The sequence below is a fragment of the Bos mutus genome, chromosome 16, assembly GCF_027580195.1.
Source record: "Bos mutus isolate GX-2022 chromosome 16, NWIPB_WYAK_1.1, whole genome shotgun sequence".
NCBI lineage: Eukaryota > Metazoa > Chordata > Mammalia > Artiodactyla > Bovidae > Bos > Bos mutus.
This window is the reverse complement of record NC_091632.1, coordinates 2909475-2920594: the sequence shown is the minus strand read 5'-3', so window position 1 is coordinate 2920594 and position 11120 is coordinate 2909475. Positions and strand designations below refer to the sequence as shown.

Genomic DNA, 11120 nt, shown 5'->3' with positions numbered 1-11120 from the left:
CATTCAGGGGGGAAAGGGTGGCATGACATGGAAGAGAAAATATAACTTGTTTAACGCTTTACTGGTGGACTGTGCTATTCTTTTCCCTTAGGGAAGCCAGAGTTTACAAGAGGAGACATTCAGGAGGCAATAGTAAAGGTTTGGTTTGTTTGTTTATGGACTGTGGCTTCAGTTGGTTATTAACAGGCTGCCTGTGACAGGGATTGAAGTCTATTTTACAATGGTCTTGGCCTTTCCCATAAGGATCCTGAGCTCTACTTCTGAGGGTCCTATGCTTCCAACAAATGTTCATAGATTTAAATGGAACGATCTGAGTTACCCTCAGTTATTTGACTTAAGTCTTGAGCCCGCCCCTTCCCCATCCCCACCAAGGAATTAGGAATATGAATTTACTAATAACAAATACTTACATTCCGCTTACTGTTCCAGAGACTGTCCTAAAGCCTTTTAATATATCAACTCATTTAACCCTAAGAATCCTACGAATTCAGTACTACTGTTGCCCATTTTACGTATGAGAAAACTGAGGCACAGAGGGGTAAAGCTATACACCTATTAAATGGTGGACCTGAGGTTCAAACAGAAAAACCTTCTGGCCCAGCACTCTTGCTCCTAATTTTTAGGCCCCTAAGGTCCACCACTGGGACGTTAATGACCCTGAAGTGATCTTAAGGTCCTGAATGGAGAATGGAAATTGGTGGTGAAGTTATTCCTTGACTGAGAGCCTGCCTCCCTGCTCCAGCAATTGCGGGGCTCCTGAGGTCTAACGGTGAAGCAAGGCGAAGGGGCTTGTGGGTTTAAGGTCAAAATTTTTGAAGCTGTGAAGTTTCCCTCCAATTCAGAAGCAGCCCCTTGCTGACGAATCAGCTGCCTAGCCCATAGGTTTTGCTGTCAGTGGAGTTATAGATGACCAAGACAGGCGAAATGATGTATCATTAAGCTAACATTAAATAACACCGAGCCCTTCATAAATCTTTTTTCTCAGTCGTCCTAAGGCGCGACCCAAGACGAATCTGCAACTCCGGAGTGGCAACCAGGGGGCGGGACGAGCAGCGACCATTTTTGTTTTGCGGCCGTGCGCTCTCAGAGAATCTTGACAAACAGGACCTCACGGAGGAGGTGGGGCCTCTCCGCGGGCGGGGCGGAGCCTGGGGGGGGACGTGATTATTCAAACGAACCAATGAGCTCCGCGCATCTGGCAGGAGCTGCCAATGACCGGTCGTTCTGGGGCGGAGCCCACAGGCCCTAGTGGGTTTGGTTGTCCGGCGGCTTTGGCGCATTTTCGGCTGGTTTGATTCATCCATTTTGAAGAGACTGGGGAGCGGGGGGCTCGTCTGGTTAAGGGGCCCTGAACCAGGGAGCGGCGGAGTTTGAGAAGCCAGCAGCTCGGGGCTCGGCGGCAGCGGCCTCCTCGGCCGAAGTTGGGGGGGGTGGGGCGCCGAGCGCGCGGGGTGGGGGTCCTGGTCTTTGGCTCCTCGACTCGGTCCTGTTTCGACAGCGAACATGTCTCGGCCTGTCAGGTCAGTGCGGAGTCCGAGGCCTGGAACGGGCTGGAGGGGGCTGGGGTGAGTGGTGAGGGAGCGGGGGGCGGGGGGGTGCCGAGGCTCAGCGCCGGCCTTCTCCTCGCCGCGCGCGGCCTCCTCCCTTTCGGGCCCCGCGCGCGCCCCTGAGCGCGGGGGCCCTGGCTGGCGCGCGGGGCTGCGCGGGGGCGGCGGCCGCGCGCCCGAGCGCGGGCTCCTCCCCGCCCCGCGCCGCTGCAGGGCCCGGGGCCGCGTTGCTGCCTCCCCCACTCGCCGCACTGGGGCGGGCCGGAGGGGGAGGGGTGTGAAGTCGGCGCCCCCGCGCAGGCCCCACCTCCTCGGGGCCAGCCCCGCGGGCTTGGTGGCTTGGCCCGGCCTCATTGGGGGTTGGGGCAGAGACACCGTGCAGCGCCTGCCCCGCGCGGCCCGCGTGGGGGTGGGGGGAGGCGGCCCGTTCTCTCTGGCGGACGGGGGTGCTCCCTGCCGGGCGGGAGGGGCCGTGCTGCCGTGGGGCCCCGCCTCCGTCCTCCGGGGTCTCTGCAGGGCCCCGCCTCCCGGATCGGGGCTGGGCGTGGGCGGGACGCGTTCTTTTCCCCTCCGGCCGGAGGAAGAGTTCGGGGCTGGGCCCTGGCGCGGACTGCGGCCTCTGCCCCGCCTGGGGGGTTTCTGAACGGGGTAACCCCCGCACTTCGCATCCCGAGTTCGCTCCCGGCCCCCGCCTAGAAATGCCCTTCCCTTGGAATCGTCCCTGCTCAGGGAGGTGCGGGTCAACTTGCACGGCCCAAATCCCGAGTGCTCGTCCTTCCCGCTACCCGGCTCTCTTCTCACGTGGCCGAACACGTTCGAGTGTGTTTGTAATCTTTTTACCCCCCGAGTAACTAATAATAAACGGGCTAGGGTCGGGCAGTCGTTGGACTTCATTCTGAGACTGTCAACAAGTTTGCCGTTCCCCAGCGCCCAGTGGAATCGCCCTCTGCCGTCCTGGCTATTGTATGGAATGTGCCATTTATGGAGGGGTGTGGCTTAATCCAGTCTGGTGCGGCCTTAAGAAGGAGCGCTGTTGCTAATAAATGTTATTTTTAACATAATGTCCTTGAGGCTGTCAATGTAAGGATTGGCTACTTGGCGTAGTGTTTTCTGGATAAATAGGTTTCGTTTTTAGGTATTTTAACAGTTTCTTCCCCCTTCTCCATTCCAAGTTTTGTGAGAAACGGAAGTATTTTGACCTAAAGCTGTAAAGGGGGGTTTGGAACCCCGGAAAGGGTTTTAAAATGTTGCACACCGTTCTGTCTCCAGACTAGACTGTCCGCTCCAACTGGTGGTGGGCTGGGACTGCATACTCCTGCGCTCCGGGTGGGCGTGAGGAGAGTGCTCACTACCTACCTGACAGCCTTTCTGCTTAATTTCAACCCACATCTCTGATACCTTACCATCGCCACCGGGAAGAGTTCTGCCTGCATTTTGGCACGGAGTCTGAATCGATATTTCAAATTATAGTATGCATACTTTTTTGCATAATAATTAACCGGTGTATCCGGTCAATTTTCGTAGAGTATTTTCTTTAGGATCAGAACAAATAAGACAATTATCATAATAAAGATTTGTTTCACCTGGATTGGATCTTCTGTCTTCTGGAAGTAAATTACTGCGTGATGAAAATGGATTTGTTTTTCTCTACCTTCTAACCGCAGTTCACTAGGTTTTGATGACTTTTCACTGTTGTAACTTAACTCCTCTGCCTGATTTTGTGCCCCCAGATTTACATGTTGGGACAGGAACATTTTTTTATCTCTTGAAAACTTTGATTTTTTTTTTAGTATCACCAGGTGGGAATAAATACATTAAGCACGTTCTAATGCGTTTTTTTGTAGGCATTGGGATTTGTGCACAACTTTTTTCTTAGTATGTTAAAAGTAATTTTTTTAAGTGTTTATTTGCCCCTAATTGAAGAATGAAGTTAAATATATTGTAGACTTTTTTGAGTCACTTTCAAATTATTAATTTCAAACAACTTGGTTTCTGATTATATATTTAGTGATGAAGTCTCTTTGTAACTGTCTTTTAAGTCTTTTACATACTCTTGATCAATAATAAAGCAGAAATAATTAAACTTGAGTTTGGTGGTTTGTTAAATTTGCAATAAAAAAAGTTCTGTCTTAGGGAAGTGCTTTTATTTCAAGGTGTAATTGAATCTGTTTACTCGAGGGAATGTAACCAAAAATTACAGATGTTGACCTGGTATCAGAATGATCAACCTCGTTTAAAAACAAACCAAAAACCAAAAAAAGCACGAGTTGGCTAAGTGTCTCTGCAGCTTCTTTGGGAATATGTTTCTGTCCTTAGGCCTGTATATAATTTTGAGGGTTTTCTGGTTTACGTTTTTACTCTGACTATTTTAATGTTAACCTAAGCATTTAAAGAAGATTTAGAAATGTACTAATGGCTGCTTGACACCAGTTTCCAAATGAGTGGAATTGATCAGCTACTGCAGGATTTTCCATAGATGTGTGCGCTACACATATCTAAGTAGTTCAGGCTGTATTGCTCTCTTCACCTTTTATAGTATATAACTCACATATAAATGAGAGCTCAAATATTTTAGGCCTTGGATTCGAGTTTATAGCATAAAATTAAGTCTTAGAGCCAGAAAGAAATTTAGGCAAATTCATCTTGCAAGTGACTTTATGTGGGGACCTGGACAAGTGAAGTGCCTTGCGTCATCCGCTAATACATGCCAATATTGGGCCTAGAACCTAGATTTCTTAATTTCCAGACCTGCTTACCCTCATCCTCCCCCTTTCCACATAAATGCGCTCTACCTTCTACCAGATAAGAATTGATGTTACTTGACTGTATAACACTTTGAACTTTTGTTTTTATGACTCTTAACCTTTGGGGTAGGGACTAAAAATGCTACTACTTGTAAAAGATGAAAAAGAAAGCTCAGAGATGTACTGACTTGCCCAGACTAGAAAGTGAGTTTTTTGAAATTCAGCTTGGTGTATTCGCCAGAGATCCTCTCTTATTGAAAATACTCCCAAGTCACTCAGATCAATCTGTTTCTCCTTTCTTCATCTTGTAAGTGTTATCATGCCTCTTTTGTTTAGTACTTGAGATTGCAAAGAACCTTTAACATTGAAAGTTTAGATGTGAAAGCATAGGCTCTTACAGATTGATAAAAATATTTTTGGTCTTGTTTATACTTCTGTTGAGAATTAACAGCTTTTCCAGGATTTCAAATTGCTTTATTTTTAAAGAGAATTTTGTTCGTAATGTGTCTGGATTTCTTATTTTTTAAAAAAAAGACATTCTCTCTTACAGGGAAATTAGTTTCAAAACGGCCTGTTAAAGGGAAAAACTTAGAAACCTGAAAATTTTAGGTAGTTTGGATTTTGGGACCAAGTGTACACTGTGCTAAGTCGACTGTGACTCTAGCTGGCCAAGCTCCTCTGTCCAAGAGATTCTCCAGGCAAGAATACAGGAGTAGGCAGCCATTCTCTTCTCCAGGGGATCTTCCCTACCCAGGGATCAAACCCAAATCTCTAACGTCTCCTGCTGCATTGGCCAGCCGGTTATTTACCACTAGCATCACCTGGAAAGCCCCCAGGTAGACACAGGAAGATACTTAAAAGTGTCATATACTAATAAATGTGGTTTTAGATGAGCCTGATTCCTTGTATCTCATCTTACTGTCTATGTCCAGGGTGTGTGTGTGTGCATGTGAAAGAAGTGTGATTTTTATTAACCTTGAATCTGTACATTGTTACTTACATGTCACTTTCCTCTAAAAAGAAACTTTGTAGACTTTACCTTCCAAAATATCTCACATAACTTGCAAAGCCTGAATAATGGAGGAGTTAATTTTGTAACAACACTTAAATACTCAACATTTCCCAACATATATATATTTAATGTGAAAACTATAATAAGACAACGCTGGGAATTCCCTGGTGGTCTAGTGCTTAGGACTTGATGCTTTAACTGCAGTGGCCCAGGTTTGATCCCTGTTTGGGGGACTTAAGATCCTCCTGCAAGCTGTGTGGCTCAGCCAAAAAGAAAGTGTTTTAAGTTTGATTTTAGAGAAATTACCAAATAAACATTTACTAAGTATAAATACAGAATCAGGTACTCCACTAGAGGATTTCACTTTATCTTGTGTTATCCTTATCACCCTGTAATAGAACATTTTTTTAAATAACAGATGACCAAATAAGTTATAATAGTATGTTACTCAATGTCACAGAACTATCAAACAGAGCCAGTATTTGAACTGAGATTTTCTGAGTACAATACTGGCATTCATTCTGTGGTACCACTCTTTCTTTCCTAGTGTTTGGCATGAAGATGGGCAAGTGCTACTTTATCTAGTCATCTCTAATGGTGAGTGCATTCTGTATGCACTGGTGGTTAAGATTTATATAGAAAATAGTTGAGGGGAAATACATGGCCAAACTGTTTTAAATAGCGATCTGTGTTTTTTTCCCAACTCAATCTTTAACTTGCAGAGATAAGTTTTAATTAAAAGCATTTTTAAAAAAACAACTAGAACTTCAGCTTAGTCCAGTACCATCTGTTGGAAGTGATAACTTTGCAGTCAAGGAGCTAAGGTGTAGAAATAATAATAAAGGTGGATTTAGGCTTCATGAGTCTTATTTAAGTCTCTTCCAGATTTGTATTGTATTTGATTACACACCGAATATATTACAGGTCCACAATCCTTAGTTTGAAACCATTGGAGGACTATATGTGTTTGAGAGTTCAATATTTTCAAAAGTTTTAAGCAGGTAACAAGATTTAAAAAAAGAAAGTAACAGGGTTCCTATACTGTATGTATAATGTACCATCACCAGTCTGGGGTAGTGCTCCTATAATGAAACATTAATCGCTGGTAAAACCTAGGAATTTTCACACTAAAATTCTAAAAATCCTCTCATTTGCCCCTCATATGTTTACCACCATATACATTATGAAAAAACTTGGTTTTCAGAACTTTTTGAATTTCCAAATCATAGATGAGAGAATGGACCTTTTAACAGTGCAGTCCCTTTCTCAACCTTTAATTTTAGAAAAAATAAAAATCTTGAAACAACTCGTTAAGCAAAGTATATATATTATCCCTATTTTGTATGTGAGATAGCTGAAACTTAGATAATTACATAATTGGCCCAGTTGACCTAACCTTTAAGAGGAAGCAGAAATTCCAATAGAAACTGTGGCCAATCCAAAGCCAGTGTGGTCTTTTCTGTGACTCACTGCCTTGGGGTATTACTGGTAGTAACACACTTTGCCATCTTTGGAGCAGTTTAGTTCATAGCAGGACTTTGGTGGACAAGACCAACTTTAGAGTGAGCTGGGGAGGGTGTGAGTGGAGAAAAGGAGAGTTTGAGGGGAAGAATAAGAGAATATGCAAAGAGGTTCATTACAGGAAAAGAACACTTGAATGTACAGGAAAACGCACTGAAGTGTGAGGCTTTTGTGGGAAGAAAATAACATGGCTTTAAGTGAATATGGTTCGTAAGTCAGGGGCATTTTTCCCCTGACCAAAATAAGTGAATGGATTCCAAAACCACCTAAAGGACACCACAGGAAATTAATGGGCTCATTTTACATATACAAATAGATGCAAGACTGCCAAACATAGCTAACTGAATCTAGTATGTATGAAAAATATCAAGTAGAATATGTCCCAGAAACAAGGGAGAAAGACCATAGCATTTGAAAAGGTTCAGCACCAATTATGAAACTCATTAGTATACTACAATTAGTAGGGAATTAAGATTAATAAATTGGAGTTGATTTAACTTGACAAAAGTTATAAATTAAGGTAAGTGGTTGAGTTTCAGTGATTGAAATCATTTAGCAATACAACTCATTAATAAGGAGAAAGTAATTTGGAATAAAGGGAGATTGGTTTTATGTTTTTGGTCTGTTTTCCCCAGAAATATAAAAAACAAGGCCACCGTTCTGTGTAGCTCTGGGATACCGACCCAGTTAACATCCATGTGAATGGTGCTTCTCTCAAGTTGAGAGTTAATGATACACAGTCACATAGAGTTTGCAAACTTGAGTCACTTGAACTTAATGAAGTTGTTGAGTATCCTGTGAAGTGTTACTTCGTTTGCCTTTTTAAATTCTTAGCTGCAAAGGGAAATAAACATATCATTCTGGATTATGAAGTGGCTTCTTGGATTGTTGAGTCTAGAAATAGAGACTGCAATGTTGTAGACAGTAAAAGAAAACATTTGGTCTAGCACATGACAACTTGATCAAACTGGGGCATCCCTTTGTTTTGTCTCAAAAAATGTATTCCAATCTAGGTTCTAGGAAGAACTGATTGTTACAGAATTGCATTGCCATATTTTAAAGTAACTAGTATCTAAATAGTCAGAGGTGTTTGAAAAACTTCAGGTTGCCAGAGTGTCTCAACTGGCTATATTTTCAGGTGCTTCTTAGTATCTTTTGAACCGTGCACCTGTACAGTTACCTGCAAAGCAAGGTGATCTTCAGGAAGATTTCATCTGTCAAGATAAAATGACCCAGAACGTGAATTTCTTAAGAAACTAAAACTTAGCTCCACTGAGAAGTAAAAATCCAGCCATCTATTCATTGGACTGGGATAATGGACTATCTTCCACAGAAGCTACAACTGGAAAGATTTATAATAAGTATAAATAATTTATAATAATATTTTGACTACTGCTTTCCCACTGAGTTCTCTAAATCAGACTGTCAAACTCTGCTGCTTGATATTGCATCATTTAGAGGGAAACATCACACTTGTCAGGAAAAGCTGTCCTTTTGATGCAGAGAACTGTCCTTGATTTACAACTTTAGAGCCTCAAATAAGGGCTTCCTGGGCACAAAATTCACATCTACCTTAACTTCTTTGCCAAAAAATAGGACCCAAGGTCCACTTCACAGTCTAAACCTGATGAAGACCCCTTTTCACACAGTCCTACTGTGCTTTGAACCCATCAAGACACTGATTCATTTAAATTTCACCTGAGTTGTGCCCTTCCCCAAATCCTTTTCAGTTTTCCTGTTTGGTTGGATGCCCCACACTTCTGATGTCCCGCCGTCTTTATTATAATGAGTCAGTAAATCTGACTTCCTTAGGCTACAGATCTGTCCCTGATAGTTGTGTTAAGACAACTGGAAGAGTCCACTGAAGTCGCCAAGACTTCGCTGCAGACAGGACTCTACTTGGTAATGTGCCCACCTGAGACCCCTTTAACCTCACCTGCTTGAGGTTTACTCTTCCTAATTGCATGGTTTTTGCACTAATGTTAGGAATGTTTTCCTATATGGAGGAACTGAATGTATTTTGGGAATAAGGAGTGCCATATAACAGTTCATATTTATTCACCTGGACGGAAATAGTAGCAAGTTGATAAAAGGTTTAGAAGGGAGTTGTAATAACTATCTAATATGTATCTGGCTCATCATTCAGAATGCCTTTATTCTCGTGCAGAAGTTAGAAATTTACTTTTCCCATTTGAAGAACTGAGAGCTCTTTCCTGTAACTTTTTGATTTTTTAATTTTTATTTAAAATTTTTTGCTTTCTTGTTTCTTGTGACTGGTTTTGAATTCTATTTAATTGTAAAAAGCAGAATGATACAGTTAAAGCAACATTTCTTAGCCAAAAGGAACATGAAGCTCAAAGATAAGCAATTGTGAGAAATTACCCTGAATTGAATTTACGTATCTCAGCTTCTATGAACTAATTTTCTTACATCCTGAGAAAATTTGGCACATGTATAGTCTTGAGAGTTACAAAATAAGAGGTAAAATGTCCTAAGTTTTAAGGGGTGAGTGGGTAGTGATTGTTGATAAGCAGAAACTTTCATATTTAGCCTTGAAGGAAAGAGTGGAAACTGTCACATCAATTTTAAGGGCTGCTCTGTGGAAGAAAGTTTAGATTTAGACCATGGTAATACCAGGAGCTAGACAAGACAATTGGTGAGTGGACTTCAGAGGCAGATCTCACCGCAATGGAAACTTCCAATATGGAGTTTTCTTCAAATTAGTAGCCATGGGAGATCATGAAGGTCCTCAGTCAAGCTCTTACAGTACATCTGTTAATAGGATAACGTGTTTTGGGTAAGATTGGGTTAGCTGTCAGGTCCAGTAATTCCAGTACCTGGTGGTATATCACCCTTCCCCCTGACCCCCACAGGCCACTAACCTTGGATAGGCTTTATGAGTGCTTAAGGAAATGGCAACCCACTCCAGTGTTCTTGCCTGGAAAATCCCAGGGACGGGGAGCCTGGTGGGCTGCTGTCTATGGGGTTGCACAGAGTCGGACTCGACTGAAGCGACTTAGTAGTAAGCTTAAAAAAGTGATTTTCTCGAAAAGAGTTAAAAGTAGGAAGAAATGTTACACTTTCGTGGCCACGGATTATAACTGTTGCTTGTAAAAGTGAAACTACTTTGTAAATCTGTATATTCTAAAGCAGTGGATGAGGTTCCTGTAAGAAATAGGTTTGACATTGCAATTTTGTTACATGTAAGAATACAAACACAGAAACAAGTTTCAGGCACTTGGCAGTTATTTAGGTACAATTTTCTCTGATATTTTCTATTTGCTGCTTTTTCTTTTAAAGAGCTAGTTACAGGGAATTCCCTGGCGGTCCAGTAGTTAAGGCTCAGTGCGCTCACCCCCTGGTGGGGGGGACTAAGATCCCCCACCTGTGTGGCAAAAAAAATAAAATTCTAGTTACACATCAGTAAGGGCTTCACTTTGGAACAACGGACTGGTTCCAAATTGGGAAAGGAGTACATCAAGGCTGTATATTGTCACCTTGCTTATTTAACTTGTATGCAGAGTACATCATGCGAAGTGCCGGACTGGATGAAGCACAAGCTGGAATCAAGATTGTTGGGAGAAATAGCAATAATCTCAGATATGCAGATTACACCAACCTTATGGCAGAAAGCAAGGAGAAACTAAAGAGCCTCTTGATGAAAGAGGAGAGTGAAAAAGTTGGCTTAAAACTCAACATTTAGAAAACTAAGATCATGGCATCCTGTCCCATCACTTCATGGCAAATAGATGGGGAAACAATGAAAACAGTGACAGACTTTATTTTCTTGGGCTCCAAAATCACTGCAGATGGTGACTGCAGCCATGAAATTAAGACATTTGTTCCTTGGGAGAAAAGCTTTGACAAGCCTAGATAGCATATTAAAAAGCAGAGACATTACTTTGCCAACAGAGGTCTGTTTAGTCAAAGCTGTGGTTTTTCTGATAGTCATGTATGGATGTGAGCTGGACTATAAAGAAAGCTGAGTGCAGAAGAATTGATGCTTCTGAACTGTGGTGTTGGAGAAGACTCTTGAGAGTCCCTTGGACTGCAAGGAGATCCAATCAGTCGATCTTAAAGGAAATCAGTCCTGAATGTTCATTGGAAGGACTGATGCTGAAGCTCCAATACTTTGGCCACCTGATGTGAAGAGCTGACTCATTGGAAAAGACCCTGATGCTGGGAGAGACTGAAGGTGGAAGGAGAAGGGGACGACAGGATGAGTTGGTTGGATGACATCACCGACTCAATGAATGTAAATTTGAGCAAGCTCCAGGAGTTGGTGATGGACAGGGA

General features: G+C 42.7%; 1 protein-coding gene across 1 annotated transcript in view; it reads left to right on the top strand.

Moving 5' to 3' along the window:
- Window positions 1-1417: 1417 nt before the first annotated feature.
- Window positions 1418-11120, top strand: part of NUCKS1 (nuclear casein kinase and cyclin dependent kinase substrate 1) — a 31832-nt gene continuing 22129 nt past the window's right edge. The window contains exon 1 of the mRNA XM_070384576.1: window positions 1418-1520. Within this exon, the coding sequence (XP_070240677.1) occupies window positions 1504-1520 (17 nt within the window). The 5' untranslated portion in view covers window positions 1418-1503. The remainder of the gene's footprint in view (window positions 1521-11120) is intronic.